Raw genomic sequence first — 19,816 nt, 5'->3', positions numbered from 1 at the left:
GGAAGGAATGCGAGCTTCTCCTTTGAATTCAGAGTTGCGTCAGCACTAACCAGAGCTGTTTGTCCACCCTGGGAGCGGTTCTGTGTTTGCTCTCTTAAGTGAAATAGAGAAACAAAATCTGATTGTCAGATGGTGCGAGAAGATCTCCCTAAAAGAAACCTGAATACCTACACAGCTAGAAAGGACTCGGAGTCCTCGGAAAGGTCTGATAAGAAGATAACCGTGCTCTCATCAGCAGGTCAGAGAAGCCCCTCTGAGCCACACAGCAGCACTGGTGGGGTTCACATTTCCTTTTAAGATTTCAAGGCACCCACTTGGGAGTCTAGAAATATATATGTACAGGAGGCCCAGAGAGCTGGGCTCGGTCTAACACAGCCTACAGCAGGAGCTCTTAGATGCTAATCTCTGTTTATTAATCTCCTCTGGGGAAATCTGAGGCTTCTGAGTGATAGAGAAGAAGAAAGAAGGGTGTCTAATAATCTTTTTTTCTTGCAATTCAGAAGAAATTCAAGCCTGATACTTTTTTTTTTTTTTTGCCTTAGGATTCGATGTTTCCAGTCTAAAGTGCTGCATCAGTTCCCAGCTGGCTGCTGTGAGTCCTTTTTAGGACACCATGCCTATTGAGTAAAAGCCAGCAACTGTAGTGAGAAGGGAGGAGTCCTGCGCGTCCTTGACGTGGCAGTTTGGCGTATCCCTGGTACCAGCCCATCTCTGCCTCTGGGGACAGCCCCGGTGTTGCTGGCCTCCCTATGCACCTTTAATTGGGACTCTTGCATCTCTATGAGCTCTCATGTCCAACGCAAGGTAAAGTTGGACTCCAAAATACGTGCCACAGGAGGAGAACTTTGGATTCCCTGGCACTGGGTGTTACTCTTGTCTGGAAGGGTTATCTGGGCACAACAAAACCTTCAGTGAATAACCTATATGCTATATAGCAGTGTCATAAGGGTTACAGCATAGGAACAAAAATGTTGCAAGACTATCAAAGCCATCATAATGAAAGTGTTTTGAAGGTTATTGATGTTCTTCCTCTGGGAATTGTATTACCAGTCACTGATATCAAAAGTAACAAATTTAAAGAAGCTATAAATGACAGAGCCCTCAGAGCAAGAGCAAAGAGTAAAAATAAAAAGGACGCGTTGGCTTACCACGTACCATATAGGCTGCGTGGAACATTAAATAGCGTTTCTCTCCTATTCCTCCAGGCAGGCATCAAGGTCACGCTTGCATCCTTTCCAGGCACCTGGAGCCCCATGTCTCTGCACTTGCTGTGCTGTGCGGATATATGGGAAGGGGCCAGGGCTGGTGAGCACCGTGTCCTGGTCGGGGGACGGAGGGACATGTGCTGTGAGGGGCAGCACGTCCCCGTCAGACTTGTTAAAGCCCTTCCCCTGATCCAGTCACCAGCCAGAAATAATAGGTCGTCGCATAATAGCAGACGACGGCTGTATGGGGAGTCCGTCATGCCTAACGAGAGATGGTGGAGAGTCCCTCAGCCTCCCGGCTGCCTGTGTCTGCTGGCCGTAGGAAGCCACGGCAGAAGCGGGCAGAGCCAGCTGCTCGACACAGCTGCAGGAGCTGCCGTCACTGCCACTGCCGCAGAAAGCTCCTTTTCTGGTCGGCACGTGTGCGGGTGGGTTGTGCGGGGCCGGGGGTCCGTGGTACCCTGTGAAAGGGCAAGCTGCTGGTCGTCTCCATCTCACACGCGTGCAAACCCTCAGACGCATCCTTAGCCCGACATCCTCCACTCCTGCGTTTTGACGCTCGCGTGCTGCTGCTGTGGGGAGTATACACGGTTTTTGAGGGGCAATCAGCTTCCAAATTATTTTAACACATCTGCATACATACAAAAATAGCTTAGAGCTTGATGAAGCTTTAGGAGCAGCACTGAGGGACAGCATGTCTCTGGAGGGAAAGCTTATCTTGAGCTCTGGGTACGTTCTCCTGGGGTTTTCTCGTCTGGTATTTGGAAATGTCAGCTTCCTATTACTTGGTCTGCCTACAACAATACCAATTAAAAAAAAAAAAATAGGTATCTTCAGGTACACATTGAACTGTTCTTAATTCACAGAAATGCATTAATATTTAAAAGTTAGTAGTTTTATTGAGGCAAACTAGGCCATCAGCACATGAGAGAAAGAACTTGCGCCATCTGCATTCAAACCGGAATTTGAAGCAGTGCATTCTGTTGATATAAACTTTGAAAGCACTTGGTGAATGTCACCGGGCTTTGAAATTAAAATTTCTTCTTATTTCAGACCAGCTATTGTTGCCTCTCTGGCTCGGGTGAGCTGGGAAAGGATAGAAGCCACTTGGGGCACGCTTTATAATGCTGGTATTTCTGGAAGGTGATGAGGATGGAAGTGTTCTGAGCTTAGCTCTGTCTGAGCCCGTTTGAAATGCAATGACAGAATTCCCATGTAAAGGTTGCGGTAAAAACAGAAAGAGGGAGAGGAGATTCTGTACTTCAGAATGAAGAAAATAAAAAGTCCTCACAAATGTCAGCTGAGGGATCTCTGGCTCACACTTGTTGGGGAAAAATAGTCTGAAAGCAGTAGCAAGTCTTTTACAGAGTAGCAGTCTGCAAAGAGGCTGGCACCGTTCCATCATATTCGATACCTCGATATTTACATTTGTATGCACCAATTTGACACGGCTTTGTTGGTGTTTGCATGGATAGCGTAATGTAGTTTTGAACTATTAATGCAACTGCAGGGCAGACCTCTGCTCTGCATCTGCAGCTTTGGTGGCCGTGAGGTTCCTTACTGACACTTTGTGTGCTATCAAGCATTTGCTCTGTTTTACCCTAGAAAGAGCTGGGGTTTGCTGTTAAATCAAGCGATAGCGGTATATAACTTTGACTGTACTGGTTAGCAAATTCTTTGAGATGTTCTGAAAATGAAAAGCACAATTCAAGTGTAGGATACTTTGAAATATAAGATGGCTTTGGTTGTCTCCTCTGCGCCACTTTCCATGCAGAAGAAATTACACTGTTCTGGAAATGGTTGCAATATGCAGGTTTAATATAAGAAAACATAGAGGCATTTCTTAAGTGTCAGTCTTCAAAGGTGGAGAGTTGGAGTAGCAGCATATGTGCGGTATAGCAAGACATTTACATGTCTGTAATAAGCCTCCTTTGTCAGGAAGACTACCTCGAAGGAATTCCAACCCAAAGAAACCTTTGCTTTGCCCTCAGAGTTATTGTTTGCAGAAACTCCAGGCTTTTGCAGAATGAGTTGTAAAACCTTGGACAACTGGAGAGAGCAAGTGACAGAAAGGAGGAGGTGTTTTGATGATTTCCATGGCAAATTTGTCTCCCTTAAAAGGCAATCGATATGAGATGCAGCAGCTGGCATCCATTGCCGTTGTTATGTGGTTTTCATGAGCTGGGTGTGTGGTAAGAAAGAATATCTCTAAGCAAGGTGAAGCAGGGCAAGTTGCTCTCTGTAAGTGTTCTCCGCATGCTTTTATCGTGGTTACGTTTTTATACATGAGCAATGGCATAGCTTTAGAAGGTTATTAAACTGCCTCAAACAGCTGCCCAGGCACCTTGTGTGACCAACTGTTCAAGGGCTATTGAAGTCTCAGGCTGGTCCTTCAAGAATCCAGATGTACACTCATAAAGGATTGAGTGGTAAACAGTAAAACCCATGGTTTTGAAAGAGGCAAGAGCAGCTTTTGCTCCTTCAGCTCCTCTGCCTCGCTCTGTGGTTTGAAGTCTGGAGCCCGCCGCTGTTCTCAAAGAAAACCCTTTGCAGGCTCTGTGGTTGGAGCTGAGCTGCGCTGTCGCGGCCGGCGCTGCAGCGGGGAGGGATGCGCCGCTGGTCAGTGCCCTGCGTGCAGGGCATTGCCAACGCCACGAGTGTTTGGGTGAGGAAGACTCGGGTCTCCTCGGCCCTTCCCGGGCGAACGCTCTCACGGTCTCTGGTGGGTTCATTGCTTCAGAGCGATAAGCAGGACAGGAGACTTCCCTGCCGCGTTTCTGTCCCTGCGCACCAGGACATGGGACTTCTGCGTCAGCACCGCCAGCTCCGCTGGGTGTTTCTAGATAAACAAAAGCAGTCCCAGCTCATGGCAGAATTATCTTGTCCCTGTCAGCTGCCCATGTAAGTTAAAGCTTCCAGCTGGGAGCAGTGACACAGATGAAAAGAAATTTCCATTATCCGGAAGAATAATACCTGTGTGTGAGAAAGAGAAGTGCCTTTTGTTTTATTTTGCTGCACGCTTCTTGTTGTGCAGTATTGTCCTTCTGTTATACCTTTTAGTAGCACAAGAGGTATTGCTATGAAAGATAATAAGCAACTCGGAAATCAATTTCTTTTTGGAACTTTGCAGGCCAGGAATTACAGCGCTGTATTTTTCTGTATCTTTCGAAGTGCGTGTTAAATAAACATGATTCCCAGGAGTATTCAGAGGCAGCTCTTTGTATATAAAATACCTTCAAATATATCACATTTGATGATGTATGAGTAAGTGTTTGGTATTTGTTCTATATTAAGACTCCCTTACTCTGCCGCTTGCGCTATTTAAATGCTGCCTGATGATGACCGGGCTGGTCCATGTGCTGTTTGTAACCCCACAGGATTGCTGCCAGGCTCACCCACAAAGAAAAGCTTATTCACAGATCTCCTGACTTTTCCCTGGACAAGACTCTGCCTGTTTCTGGGGTTGTCTTGGGGCAATTCAAATCAAACCACCCATAGTGCTAAATCCTGAACACCACCCTGGACCTTTCTTTTAAGGGGGAGAGAGAGACTTCAGGACCGTTTCTGCTCCCCTACTGCCTTCTCCCGAGATCGTCCGGTGGGATCCTCTGCATTCACCTCTGCTGGAGATCTGCCACGGGCGATGCTTCTGCGAGCCCCAAGGAGAAGGTGCTCGGGACAGGGCTCTCGCTCCCGTTTGTATTCAGGTGTCGCCGCCAGCACGTGGAGCACAAGTCAGCGTTTCAGCCAAGGATGCTTTCTGCAGGCTGGCTGTTAGGGACCCGAGAGCAATGCTCCCGAGGAGCAAAGGGGATTTGCCCGTGTCATTGGCGTCGTAGGGACGGGACAGGCACCATTTGTTATTGGGAGAAATGTACGGGTTATTGAGGGACGCCAGGAGCAGCCAGAGGAAGAAGAAAGATAAAGAAGGATTAAAAAGGAAAATAACAAAAGGAAAACCTGTATTTTTCTAGTCCAAACCCTGCCCTGCAGTGGCTCTGTACCCCATAGTCATTCTTTTGAGACATGAAATGTAGAACAGAGTACAATTACTTTCCTGATTATACTCTATCTTCCCTTACCAAGGTATTGAAGAGGAACTGGGGAGCACGTTGTAAAGCATACAGCCCTATTAAATCTTGATTCCCTTTAAAACAATTGCAGGAAATCTCACCCTTATAATTACACAAGGGTCGAAATAATTTTTTAGCTTTCCAAGCCCTTCACGATTCGTCGTTCCCTTGTCTGCGGTACGTGGAGCTGTATCAGCCTGTCGCCAGTCTCTTGCCTCAAAAATTAGTGAACTTAAACAAACAAAAAACCTCAAAAGGCTTTGGGCTGAAAACCTGGGAGAATGACTCTGTTTTGGAGTTGTGGGCCGACTGACCTTTGGAGACACCTGTGGCACATCCGTAGGGTGTAAATCCTGCGACTCCAGGCATGGCTGGGATGATAGTGGAGATGGCAGGGATGGCCCCTGCCCCGGAGGGGACCTGATGCTCCTGTGCCCAGGCAAGGACGATGACACCTCGGAACCACTCCTGAGCCGGTGCGTGTCAGGATGCTGATGTAACCAGATTTAAACCCATAGATGCACCATTGTCTCTCTCTGCCCGGCTGACCCCAGGTGTCGTCTCCTCCTGAGGAAGCTCTTGAAGGGATGTAAGTTCCACCAGCTCTTTCATGCAGCTGGAGGCACAGGATATAAGGTTAATTCAAAGAGCTGTACAGGCTAAAATGGATTTCCCAGCAAAAGGGGTCCTGCTCTGCAGCATGAGTTCTGCTTTTGCGTCTGGCTCTAGGGTCTCCCTCTCTTCCAGGTGCTCCAGTGCTTCAGCTCTCGGGTGCCAGGGCTGTGCTATGCGTCTGTTAATTGCCTTGTTCTCCCTAATTAAACATGCCCAGCTCAAGATAACTTAAGGCAACGGGTTGTGCGTTTAAAGTCAATGTTAGATTTTTTGGTTTTCACTGTTAGTGTGAAAGATTAATATATTCTAATGCATCAGCTGCCAGGTTGCCTTCTGTAGCATGGCCTCAATTAGAAATTAGTTCAAGGATAAAGAAATTGCTGGGATTCAAACCAGTAATCTTGTCCAAAGCTAGCATTTAGTCTCCGGAAAGGAAAAAATCCCATTACTTCTGTGTCTGTGTTGTGTATTTGTGCCTTGTACTTCAGGTATCCCAGGTTCTGCTCTCAAACCATTAAAAATCCAGAGGAAACCCTGCAGATAGACACTGCTATAAATAGCGGAAGATTCTATCATCCGCACCTCTGCGTGTCTGGGAATGGTTTCATCCCTTGGTTTGTTTTTCGATAATATATAGATGATATACAGACACTCCCAGTACCCGTCTCCAAGTTACCTGTGGGTGCTGAGGCATCACATAACGGCAGCCTCTCAAAACTGCGGAAACCTTTTTGTATTACCTTTTTCTGGGTGATAATCTGTTAGGTATTAATCCAGGCACCCCACAGCGATGGATGCGAATTATGTTCCCAGAAAGCTGAGATTTCTTTTCAACCTTTTGGATGGTTTGAGGAATACAAAGTAAACCTCATGAATGAATAGCCGTCAGAAAAGAAAAAACCCTTTTATAATTTCAGGGGTGAAAGGAGAGGGAGGGGGGCACAGGAGCCACCTCTGCATCCCCCTGCCACGCTCCTCTGCTCCTTCTGCCCTTTTGCTTCGTGGTTTTGCTGTCCGGGCTGGAAAAGGCTGGTTTCACCTTCCCTGTTTTTAATAATGCATAGTACTTTGCAAGTTCGACACAACAGAAATCACACAGGTATCTAGCGAAAGCCTGGGCGACTGGCCGCACAGTGGAGCAGAGCTAATGGCTATCGGTCCCAGGGCTGTAGGTGGGGGTAATTTCCTTGCAGGGTGGCTGGGATTAAATTCACTAATGCTCATTGTCCCTGAGGATGATTTATTTCCTTTCATTCTTCCAGCAGGGAGTACAAATGCAAAACTTTCAGCTCAGAAGTATTTTTCCAAATAAGTATCTTTAGCTGTGGTCATCGGTGATTTGGAAGCCCCTGGCAGTGAGATTTAGCCTCGAGCTGATTGCCATTGCTGAGCAGCTGAAGAGCAGCTGAAAGCTGGCCAGAAATGTTTTTTTGATTTTTGCTTTAAAAAAACAAACAAACAAACAAACAGGAAAAAAAGCGCATGCTTTGGGATGGGGACAGCAAGAAGGGAGAGGGTTTTGTGATTTTTCTGCCCTGCCAGAGAAGAGAGACTTCCCCTCACATGGGGGACTGACTTTGGGTAGTAATGAGCAAGCAGAAGGCGGTCACCAAAATGAGAGAAAGGCTTCCCTTGCGGCCCTGCCGGCTTGGAGTGCTGGGGGTACCTGCCATTCCTTTATCTGAGCATTAATCAGCCCTTCACAGGCTGGCCGTGCTTTTCTTTGCATTTCTGCCCTCCCCGCCTGCCAGAATTGGGGAGCTGGAGCAGCCCGGCTTGTTTCAGCTTTGTGTTTCTGCTAATGTGAAAAATATAAACATGGAGTGGGCTGGTGGAACAAACAATAGCTGATTTACTTGGTTAATTTAAATAGCGTGTAGTCAGTAGCACAGGGAGGCTGCATCGCTGCTCCCGCAATCATGCTGGGAGGGAGGTCTGCAGCGCCATTACGTGCTATTATTACTTTCTGGATAATGTATACACTTTCACTATCACATAGTTTTTCTCCTTCATTTTTCATGAGAACTGGCACTAGATTAATGGTTAAGCCACGGAAGAAACGTAACGCCATGCCAGTCTGATTTATTGACCACTTAGTGCTGATGAAGCTGCAAACAAGAGCCAGACAGATGTTGCAGCTGCATTTTTCTTTATCAAAACTCGCAGCTTTTTGTGGGTTTTTTAACCACTTCTTGCGCCATCTCCTGCTTACCCTACAGCACCAGGGATAGTGGAACAAATTCCCCCGCCACCCTAAGGAGACTCCGCCGAGGAGGCGGACTGGGTGCCTCGGGTCCAGCATGCCAAGGAGCCTTGCCCAGGTCAGGAACAAATGGCAGCAGCTTTGATTCGGACGCGTGGGAAGCAGAGCAGCTCTGCCGAGGCTCTGGACACTGAAATTACAGGCAGCTCTCCGATGGGCACGTTTCCAGAGCCGTCTGCAGCCCAGTCCAGGGCTCCCTGTAGGACTTCCCTGCTGCCCAGGGGAAGGGTTTCTGCCGTGGCACGTCCACTGTCCTGGCACGTTTCCCGCGTGAAAGTTAACATTTGTAATTTTTCTTTTAGTCTTTCACGTCTCTCTTGTTCTAGTGGTAGGTCTCCACAAAGAAATAGCGATTCTCTGCTGATTTCGTTTTCCAAAACATACGTATTCTCTTAATTTGTGTCAAAACATTTCAGTTTACTGGGTAGATTGGCATTCAGGAGACTTGCCAATCTGAGGTCAGGTTTTAGATGTAGACATAAGGAACAAACCTGTTGGTTTGGTGTTTATTTTATATGCCTTTATATATAAAAAGTATAGATTCCAGTGCCAATCTACTGCTGAGGTCCACTTGCTTCTGCTGCAATGAGGCCAGGAAGCCCCATCATCCTGACTTGCCTGGTGACAAACAGGCACTATCAGGCTGTGAAAAATACAGTTTATCTAAAATGAAGGGAGAAGCATCTGCAGAGCTGCCAAGTTGCCCAACGCTGCCGCGGCAGTATGTCCTTGCTCTCTTCTTTCAAACTTCTCTGAGAGCAAGAGATGTCTTTACATGAAATCTCTGAAGCATATTACTTTTTATTACTTCATCATCTAAATCACTAATTACGTTAAACTAGCTGATGGAGACTATTTGGGTGTATAGGTAATCATTTTTATTATCTGAGTCTTTTCTGAATTATGCATGAGGACCATAATGTTTCAGACCTCCCCTTCATCACCTCCCCAGCCCTGAGCAGCGCCGTCCGCTCGTGTTGGAAGCAGCTCAGCCGCCCCGTTAATTCCCCGGGAGCCCCGGCTGTCGCCTCCGTCGCCTTTAAAGGGTAAAACAGGAAGGCTGAAAGGAAAACATGGCTTCATTTTGCGTGGTGACCTGAGGATTTGCACTGTGGTGTGGAAAGAGGGGGTACGGTGTTTTAATGCGTCCTCCTCTGGCTGTCTCGTGTCTGGGGCAGATGTGCCCTGTGAAACGGAAGGTTTTGAACGCATAAAAATTGAACATAAACAGGTCCAATCGTTTGTCTCCAGGAGAATCTCAGGAATAGAGGAGCCAATGGTTTTCTTTGCTTTAGCACTTTCCAAAACTGCTCCGAAATAAGTTGTTAGCAGTTTCTTACTAGGTTTCCTTGCCTCTTCCCCGTGCAATACAACTCTTTAACAGAGGAGGCTGCAAGAACTGGATACTGCAATCTCGCAGAATCTTCACTGCAAATCCCCCGCTTGCGGTTTTCTTCAACAGAGGGGGAAAAAATGCAAGTTCCTGCTTGCATGTCTCCCTCACTTAAAAGAGAGCTTCTCTCCAGACCGAGGGACGCATCTGATGACTGAAGCCCTGGTGGGTACCAGCGTCCAAGGGGATGCAGGCAGAGGGATGGCACGCTCCGCGGGGCTGCTGCGCTTGTCGTGCTGCTGTACGCGGGCACCACGCGAAGGGGTGGCCTTTCAGCCGCCAGCCCCATCTTGGCAAGCCTTGAGGAGCCGGGACCGGCTGCCCCCTCCTCTCGGGAACGTGCGGGATGCTCCCCGCGCACAGGGCACACGAGGGGCTGCGCGGTCACCCCGGCAGCGGTGAGCGCTGCCCTGCTCCTGCCCCTGCCCTGCCCTGGGCTGGCTCCAGGCGAGGCCGCCCGGCACGCCATGGCCGGCCTCGGCGCCGTGGTTTGCCCGTCAGAAGTTACCTTCCGCTGGTCTTTCCTTGGCACGGGCGTCCACGTACTGCTCCAGCCTTCTGTGGGTTTCACGAGCAAGTGCTCCCATTAGCGCAACCTTTGCAAAGGAACGATGCCTTGTGTTCCCTCTCCCACTAAGAACAGGGCTCTAACAGCGTTAATGAAACATTAGAGTTTTAATTACACCATTATCCTATTTATTTTTATAAATAATTCCAAAGCAGTCATTAAAGTTTGTGAACTTAGGAGTAAATGACTTAAGGGAAAGAAATCAGCTCCTCAATCTTGTTATTATCTATTGTACAATCTCCCTGGGATGCTGTTGGGAAACGAGCGGAGTTGTTTCTGTTGCTGTTGTTAAGATGATTCATTTACTCACAGGGTGGTAACACACTGCTCAGCTCCCTACTTGAAAGGTCTGTGTCAGTGGGACGGCGCCGCAGTGCGTCAAAGCGGCGTTGCATCCCCTCTCTCAGCCCCCGTAAGAAGGTGCACGGGGAGAGAGGGGAGCGTTAAGCAGCCCTGCGGGAGCGAGCACCTTGCAGTTGTTCTGCAGCAGTTCTGCAAAGGACACGGTCTCTTCCAGTCCGACCTTCTGCAGCTCACTGTTTTCATCGCAAAGCTGCAAGATCTTCAAAGCACAAGAAATTTTGGGCTTGTCTGAAAAGAGCCTGTCTTTGGGGCGCTCTGTAATACCGTTTGCGAGCCTCTCTGGCTCTTCCCCCCGCTCTTTCTGCCGCCGTATGGGAAGCGTGACTGTTACTGATGCTCTCGGGTGAATTTCCCTATATTCAAAATAGTCCGATGTGGACCAGAACCAATTAAAGCATTGGATCAAACAGGCTGCGGGTCCCTTAAACCAAAGCAAATTACCTGGTGTTTGTTGCGACTGGCATTTGCAAGACTCTTGCAAGTATTCGGTGTTGCATGGGTTGGAAAAAAGGTTCACCCTGCGCACACAAGGGGAGCAGGAGAGTTGCAAGCAAATGGCGCTCGGGATGGGGGGAAGCTGCGTGCAAACTCTGCCGTGCCTCGTCTTTTGCCACCTCTTTTAAAGAACAGCTCTGATCTCGGGGAAGTGTGGTACATACTGGGATCTAATTGTGATGCTTTCTGTCATAGTTTTAATTAGGAAGATAAATGCAGAGGGCCCTGAGTGGGGGAGAGGCCCAACAAGATAACTTTTCCTCTGCTCTCCCCGCAGAACCCAGACATCGTGTTGGTGCACTACCTGAACGTCCCTGCCATCGAGGACTGTGGGAAACCGTGCGGCCCCATCTTGTGCTCAATAAACACAGACAAGAAGGAATGGGCAAAGTGGACAAAAGAGGAACTCATCGGACAGCTCAAACCGATGTGTGAGTATCTGGAGGCTTTTTTGCTCTTTTGCTTTACAAAGGGTTAATTTAGATGTCTCTCACTGCCACCAACCGTCCACGTGAAGGAGTCATTTCTCACCACCAAACTCAACTTGCATCTACGTGCGCTTTCTTCCCAATGTTTAATGCTTCTGGGACGCGTGGTACGAGAGCTGCCCAGAGTGTCCCAAAAGAGGTCCCCTCCACACACTTGTTAAAAATTGTACCTATTGTCCTGCATTTTCAGGCACCGTTTGCAGGCACCTGCCTGCTTGCAAAGAGCCTTTGCAGTATTGCCAGGTAGGTTTCTCCCAGGGGCGCTCCATGTTTGGGTGGTTCAATGTCACATTGGAATGGGTTGCTGTTGCTTACAGACGGACTCTGTCGAGCTGAGTGTTTTCAGGGTGGGTGTCGCTTACTACTGTTCTAAGCTTTGCAGTCTAAAGAGAAGAAAGATTAGGTATAACGTAGGTCTGTAAGCAAGAGAAGGTTAACTGCAGGAGCTGCAATACCAAATCTAGGTGCTTGCATCTGAGTCAACAAATACCAGGTCTGCTTCTCTCCCTCACCCCTGCCCTCAGTCGGACGCTGGTGTCATGCCCAACCTTCCATAATTAGAGGTCACAGCCATGAAGTACGTTCTGGTGTGTCTCAGCCATCAGTGAAAGATCAGTCTGGTGCTGAGTGCAGCATTAGTAGTCTAAGTTTGCACCGCTCCTTTGTTGCATCCTGAGCTCTGCAGGCCCACGTATTCCTTTTCCACGCAAAGTTGGAGGGCAGAAGACAAGCAGAAGAGAAGAGAGAAAATGACGCGTTTGCTGAACAGAATATTGCCCCTGGGACTGATAACCTTAGACAGAAATCCAAGATGTTGAAGGTGTAGCTGAGACTGGACAAGTACCTTAACATTAAGCAGGAGAGGAAGTGGCAGCCTGTTAAAAAATCTGCAGTGCATCAAGAAAATTATGTGAAAACTACAACGAACTCGCCGTAAATTTAATAACACTTGGCTCTTTTATGTCTCAGGAGGGAAGAGTGAAATTCTGCACAATTATTCAGAGTATATATGCATGTACACGTCTCTGTTTATGGGTACATATCCTGGAAACGCATCCTTAGAAATGTAGCTAAAATAAAAGCTTTAGATTCTGATCAGGCCTAGAAAACAAAGAGGACACAGATAACTCTGTTTGGGGAACACAGAGGGACACTGCTCGCCAAGAAGCCATCAGATTTGGTTCCAGTGTTGGGTGTGCCATGAAATTCTGGAGCCAAGCACATCAGTTTCATCACATTTTTGCATTAATCACATTCTTTCACAGACTTCACAGTTTGATTGCCTGATGTTTCCAAATTTCTCTGCCCTAAAGCAGATTTGTCAATGACTTAAAGCGTTGTGCGTGGTGTCGCTGGTGAAGTGATAGTCTCGTCCTTTTACCCGTGCCGTGTTGTGGTTCAGCTGTTGTTATTCCTCTGGACTTGGAAGCTGTGTGAGGTTTTTGTTGATTCTTTTCTTTTCTTGGTTGCCATTTTTTGTAAGAATTTCAGAGTTAAGTTAGCGATGATACAGCCAGGCTGTGCATGGAGGTCTGAGGCCGAATGCTGTACCTGCAAGGAGGTTTCTGCATCCTGTTTCAGACCATTGATGTTGTTCAGAATTAGGAGGAGAAGCTAATACTAGCTCTACCTTTGGGGAAAATGCCTCCTCCTGGTCAGAGGCTAGTGACAGCGTCCAGCTCTTGCTGAGAACAAGTGCCATTTGTTCAAGCCCTACTCAGCCTGGACCAGAGTCAGGCATTAAAGCTTTTGACCTCTGTCAGGTATTAAAGCTTTTATGTCGGAGTCTAGGATAGCGGAGACAGTGGTGTGGTAGCCAAAGGCTGGGAGCACGTTCTCTTGGCCGCGTGTGCCTGGAGAACTAAAAGTGATGTGGCAGATGGCTGGCAGGGAGAGAGGCATCGGTCTGAGAGTCCGAGCCAGACAAATACATCAAACTGTTTTTCCTGAAATGCAGAGGGACCCTGACTGGGATGAGCAGGGCGTTTGCTCACATTTCTTGCATCCATAATTCACTCGGCTCCCTCTTCCTTCCCTGCTGCATAATCCCAAAGTCAGTCCAGGCTTCAGCGAGTGTTCAGCAGGCATCCGGGACAGGCACAGGCTCCTGGTACCAGACTGCATCACTCCGTGAGCAGAGCGGTGCGCTGAGGTCTGGGCTGCTGAGAGGTGGCTCCTCCTGTCCTGGTCTTGAAGGAGACCTCTGCGAACCCAGAGCTTCTTGACTGGCTTCAGAGGTGGTTCTTCCTCGTGCTGTGACTGTGCTTGCAGTGGTGGTTATGGATGAAAAAAATACATTTTCTAGGTAGCCATACAGCTCTGAGAGCTTTGTGGAAGCACCATTACCTTGTTCTAACATAGCTGGTCTGTGAACTAATTCAGAGACTGAAATTAACCCGCCTGAACATCCACAAAAGGTAAATACTCACTGCAGATGCTCTGAGGATTTGGGGGTTTTTCAACATCTCCAGCTGAATTGAGACCATAAGTAATTCATTAATCAGCCTGCCTTCAGTTTTCATGGCTTTGGATTTTTTGTTTAGTTCTGATATATTTGTCACGTGCCTTCATGCTGGGACGTCCACGACCTCCTGATTGTCCTGTCTGGACTATCACTGTTGGCTTGTCAGACCTCGGTCTGGCAGTCCTTGAGACCGAAGCAGACGAGCCTGGAAGGGCTGGATACGCTGTTTGTGACCTCCAGCGGGATGATTCCTCTCTCCTTCCAGGCTAGGAGATGGGGCACCTTGTCTTAGAGGTATAAGTGTGGTCAGGGAGCACAGGGAGGACTGTAAAGCCTCCTCTGAAACATCCTGCTGCTGACAGCAGAGCTGTGATAATCTGACTGTCGGCAGCGTCCTAACTGGTTGTCTGAATCAAAAGGGTTGTCATGCGTGTTGCTTCTGTAGGAATGCAACCTTTTGGGGCATTTGTGCAAAAATGAATGGCGATAATACATGAAAATTCTGCGGGAACGTTGTCTCAGACACCTGTAAGTCATTTCAGGATGCCTGGTATGAAGAATGGGCCTCAATTTGGCATTGCTTTCAGTTTTTCCCCCCTCTTGTGCCCCGTTATAGTCTTGCTTTGAGATTTCTCTGAACAGATTAGCAGATGTCCTTAGAGGCATCTGGTGGTAAAAGCAAAATGCAGTGGCAGAATCCAGCACAGCAGAATGCTGTATATAAACTCCATATGATCAGCAAATTGTGGGCCAGCTCATGTTGGGGGTTTCTCCAAATCATCCCCTTTTGGCTTTCTCATCCCTCAGCTGGCAAAGTATGAGTTACAAGCTCACAGCTGGTGCTACGTTGCAATCCTTGTTTCAGGTCCACTATAATTAAGAGCTATCTTTCTTTCGGAAAAAAGCTCTTTTCATTCCTCTGCTGCGTGGAAGCTGATTGCTCCTGCACATGCCGCCTGCCCGCAGCCACAGCTGGGGAAACTGGAGGTTTCACGTGGCACCCGTCAGGCTTAATACCTTTGGGCATAGGCAACTCTCGCCTCTCCCTGGAGTCACCAGTTCTCTCTGTTCTGTCTGTGTAAATGAAACAATCTGGGGGTCTTGGAGGTGACCTGAAACGGCATCCCTGCATTGTTGTGTCTGGAGAAGGCATTAAACAAAGTTTGAATAGCGGTGATCGGCATTAATATGGTTTCAAGAATTGAGTTGTTGGGTATTTTTATCTTGACTTAAATTTATATTCAGTTTCAGTAATTGTGTTTAAGGGGTTTTTTATATTTAATCTTAAAAGATCAGTTGGACAGAAATGCTACGTGGGATGATTTTTACCATTCCCCAGCCGGTTTGTCAGAGCCACAGAGTGGCCCTCAATGGTAACCGAAGCTTGCCAGCTTAGTTCCAGCTGACCTCCATGTAAAAAGTAACTTAGATTCTTTAAAAGAGCTTGGTTTTAGTAACGCAGATGTCCAGTTTTGCTGGACCAGTACTTACATGTTACTCTAATTGGCCGTGGTTTTTTATTAAAAAGAGAATACAACAGTAGGTGCGAGACAAGTTCTTCTACCCCACTGGCCACTGGGACTTTGAGCACCTCCCGTTCGCATCAGCTGCAGAGCTGATGGCAGCCACCATTTCTCACCTTCTCACCAAGATGCGTCTCTTAAACCTTTCATTACTGCAGGTGCGCTGCGCTAAACACGGGTCACAGGCAAGAATTGCACCTTTCCTCCCCGTCTTTGATCGGCGGTGACCATCATGTCTCCAAGAGGAGCTTGGTCCCATGCCGATGTCGGCCACTCCTTGGGAAACCTGGTTTCCCTCGTGGGCGAGTTTTACCTGCTGTAGAAAGTCCCGCTTTGCCCAAAGAACAAAATTAGCAACCGGTTTTCACCTGCTGCTTTGGGCAGTCTTTCAACGGCATCTGCAGATACCACAGTGAAATAATCCCGCTAGCCGAAGCGGAGTGTTGATAGTACTCCAGTAGGAACCAGGCTGTTAGCAAGCACGGAAATTAACTTGAGGAAAGCTAAACCAAATCGTTTTCTGAAAGTTGGACGTTTATTAAGCCGCATGCAGCGAGTACAGAACCGCCCTGAGGATGCCGTGGGCACAGCAGCCTGCCTTCTCTCTCCTTCCTTAGTATTTCACCTCCCCTCCTAGCATGTCAGGCTCCATACCAGAGCATCTCCTGAGGTGGCGGCCCCCTTCTCCTGGCAGTTGCACCAGGATGGTGAAAAAGAGCACTGACTGTCCCTGGGGGTGGGATGGCTTCTGACCCCCACCTGAGGCCCGGGGTGCACCGTGGAGAGCAGGCCCGGGTGGTGCGGCTGGAAGCGCCGGGCTTCCGCCCGGGCCCTGCTTACGGAGAGTTTTGTCCCCACAGCAAGATTCCCGCTGAAAGAAACCCGGGGGGGGGGGAAGAAAAACAAACAACCGGCGGTGGCTGGGGCGAGGGGGCTCGCGGGAGCCCCGTGGGCGCGGGCCGGCGGGCAGCGGGACCTGCGCGGGCGCCGCCGCCGCCCGTTCCTGATCCGCTGGCGCCACCTGGCGGCGCGGGGCGGCGGAGGGAGCTCGCCGCCGGCGGCAACCGGCGGGCTGGACGGGCCGGTTGGACGGGCAGGCCCGGCCGGGCTCGCTCCCTCTGGGCTGGTGGCCCGGCCGAGCTTTCGGTGCCAAGGGAACCGAAGCGCGTCGGGGACGAGCGCCTTCGCGCTTTAATGGCGGTAGGTGCGCGGCTGTTGAGCGAATGCGCTCAGAAAGTTCGAGTCCGGCGGAACGGAGCGGCCCGCCGGCGGCTGCAGCTTCGTCCTGACCGAGGTTGTCAAAGGCAAGAAGAGCTCCTAGCGCGATCCGCCTTCTCTTGCAGGCCGGTACCACGTAACGTGGCGTGGGAGAAGGGTTTGGGAGGGTCGGCTTCGGCTTTGAGGGTTCTTTGGTGCGGGAGCAGCCTTGAAGTTCCGGTGGCTGCAAGCAAGAATGGCTTCAGCCGAAAACGACAGTCGCAGAAGTCTCGCTGCGAGCAGCTTCAGAAGAGTCGCGTCCCGCTGGCCCTCTCTGAGGGTGACTGAACCGCACGATCTTCCCGCTTGCTATGAGGCATCCCGTCGCACCGGAGCAAACCCTCAAGGCAAGGATCTCGTGTTGGAAGGAAGACTTCTCTTTAAAGAACGGCTGAGAGCGAAACGTCTCTACTAGTCCTTGCAAAGACATGAGAATTCAGGAAGTGTCATGAAGAAACGGCGAATGTGCAAGGTGATCTTCCCCGCCTGCATCCCTGCCAGCGAGGCGCAGGGCCTCTTTTCTTCGTAGCCAATAATGAGTGGAAGCGGAGGGGTGGAAAATCAGAGCTGAATTGTGTGGGGGCGTCTGGATACGAAAGGATAAATCTAATGGAAACCTCCTCCGGCCGAACGGGGAAATGAGAGCAAGGCCTTTACTGCTGTCAACACCAACGCGGTGAAAATTGAAGGGACAAGGCTGCCATTTCCAATTGACCATCGCCATGGAAACAGCCTCCCAGTGTCAACAGTTGGTGGCGCGGGATGTAGGAAGCAAGGCGGGCTTTCGTTCCCGTCAGCAGGGCGGTAGGACAAAGGACCTGCTCACGCTACGGTCAGCGCTTGTAGGATTTTTAAAGCATTTTGTGTCAGTCGGGAGCGGCCAAGGGCAGGACTGTAACGCAAGGGTTTGCAGCAGGCTCTCCGAGATAACATCAAGAGGGAGAGGTAAACAGAAACCTGTCCTTGGTTGTTCCAAATATTCCAGCTCTGTCGGTCTATCCAACTTGCCTGTTTCATGTGGGAGATGTCATCGTTGTTACTCAAAAAACAAAAGACGGGCCCTTACCTGTCAAAATGGGGCAAAGGAGCAGCACGTAGGGTGTAGGGAATGGCTTTATTATGTAGTATACATATACATATGTCCTGGTTTCAGCTGGGATAGAGTTAACTGTCTTCCTAGTAGCTGGTACAGTGCTGTGTTTTGAGTTCAGTATGTGAAGAATGTTGATAACACTGATGTTTTCAGTTGTTGCTCAGTAGTGTTTAGACTAATGTCAAGGATTTTTCAGCTTCTCATGCCCAGCCAGTGAGAAAGCTGGAGGGGCACAAGAAGTTGGCACAGGACACAGCCAGGGCACCTGACCCAAACTGGCCAACGGTGTATTCCATACCATGGGACGTCCCATCCAGTATAGGAATGGGGAAGTGGGGGCAGGGATTCGCCGCTCGGGGACTGGCTGGGTGTCGGTCGGCGGGTGGTGAGCAATTGCACTGCGCATCATTTGTACATTCCAATCCTTTCATTATTTCTGTTGTCATTTTATTAGTGTTATCATTATCATTATTAGTTTCTTCTTTTCTGTTCTATTAAACCGTTCTTATCTCAACCCACGGGTTTTGCTTCTTTTCCTGATTTTCTCCCCCATCCCACTGGGTGGGGGGGAGTGAGTGAGCGGCTGCGTGGTGTTTAGTTGCTGGCTGGGGTTAAACCACGACAACATATCTGTGTAAGCTGCGTTGTACATACAGGATGCAGAAGAGCAAGAGCTTTGGAGTAGAAACAGGAAACGTGAAATGGATGAAGTGGCAAAGAGGAACGTCTAAGAGCGTTCGGAAAGGGTGAAATGATCGGATTTAAATGTGGGAAGGTATTTTAGGGACAGGTTTTGCTTAGGGTGGAGGAAACCACAGAGAGAGAAACAGTCAGGCTTTTAGCTATTGCTGGTGTTCAGCCTAGAGTGAAGGTGAGACAGCAAGGCAGGCTTGAGGTGATGAGGAGGAAGAAGATATCTGCAAGACCAGAGGACTGCAGACCTGGTGATTGTGGAGGACCGAGCTCCCCCAGCAGCGGAAGAAGGCAGAAAGAGCCAGGGTGTTGTAAGAAACCTGGACAGATCACATTTTTCTGTGAGTGAATTTCCTTTGGCTTCTGAGCTGCCTTTTTGCTGGTAATCTAGATCATTTTTCATTCCTTTGCTTGTGATGGTCAAAGTCCTGACAGCGCTAATGAACGGGGAGTCGCTGGGCCAATATCGGAAGGTCATTTTTATTGTCTTTTCTTCACAAGGGAAGAAAGAGAAGAAAGATGTGAGCCCATGCTCACAAAAAGAGGTTGGAGGCATTTCCGCTAGGAGCAGCCTTAGCACTCTGAATTGTGGACCTTCCTCCAGCCTCACTTCTCTTCTTCAAGCACCCAGTGAAATATCAGTAGTTCTTCCCAGCTCCCCTGCCTCAGTGCTACAGGCATTGTGCAGAGGGTGCGTGGCAAGGAATATGTTGCTGCTCTAATGCAGCAGCCTTTAGACCCGTTCGTGGTATCACTGGAAAGGAAAGTGTTGGAGCAGTGCACAGCTTTCATTTTAAATTACAAGGAAATGCAGGAGGAGTCTGAACAGAAATCCAGGTTAAAATACTTCCCAGAACTTCTGTTAAGCTTCAGTCTTTCTTCCTTTTTTTTTGTGTGTTCCTACATTATGACTGTATTTAATCAAATGTCGTTCTACAGTGGTTTCACTTTTTGAACCACTAAGAAACAGGAAGAGTGTGCATGTGTGTGTGCTTTTTATTAACCCTCCTTCCATAATGCACTTTCTTCCCTATAGAAATCTCCTTTCCTGCTGATTCATTATGTGTCAGGAAGCCAAGCGTGACATGTTAAAAGCCATCTTGACAGTATTTGGTATTCAGTACTAACAACTCACCAGCTCACAGGAGTTTTTCTTTAAAAGGGGGAGGGAGAAAATCTGCATATTGGATACGCCAAGATAGCGGATAATTTGCATTAAGCATCCAGACATTCTTTTTTTGCAATCTGTCACCCTTCACTGGCTTTTTATTTTATAACCTTCATAACATACAGAGAGCATAAGCACTAAAAAAAAGTCACACT

At 48.7% G+C, this 19,816-nt stretch overlaps 1 protein-coding gene across 7 annotated transcripts in view; it reads left to right on the top strand.

The window, feature by feature from the left end:
* Positions 1–19,816, top strand: part of CAMTA1 (calmodulin binding transcription activator 1) — a 326,976-nt gene that overhangs the window by 249,063 nt on the left and 58,097 nt on the right. For all 7 annotated transcript variants that reach the window (XM_052792793.1, XM_052792789.1, XM_052792791.1 and 4 more), the window contains one exon: positions 11,253–11,406. In XM_052792793.1, the coding sequence (XP_052648753.1) occupies positions 11,253–11,406 (154 nt within the window). The remainder of the gene's footprint in view (positions 1–11,252; positions 11,407–19,816) is intronic.

Source organism: Harpia harpyja, chromosome 7 (genome assembly GCF_026419915.1).
Source record: "Harpia harpyja isolate bHarHar1 chromosome 7, bHarHar1 primary haplotype, whole genome shotgun sequence".
NCBI lineage: Eukaryota > Metazoa > Chordata > Aves > Accipitriformes > Accipitridae > Harpia > Harpia harpyja.
Note: the sequence above shows the minus strand (reverse complement) of the source record. Positions and strands in the feature narration are given on the sequence as shown.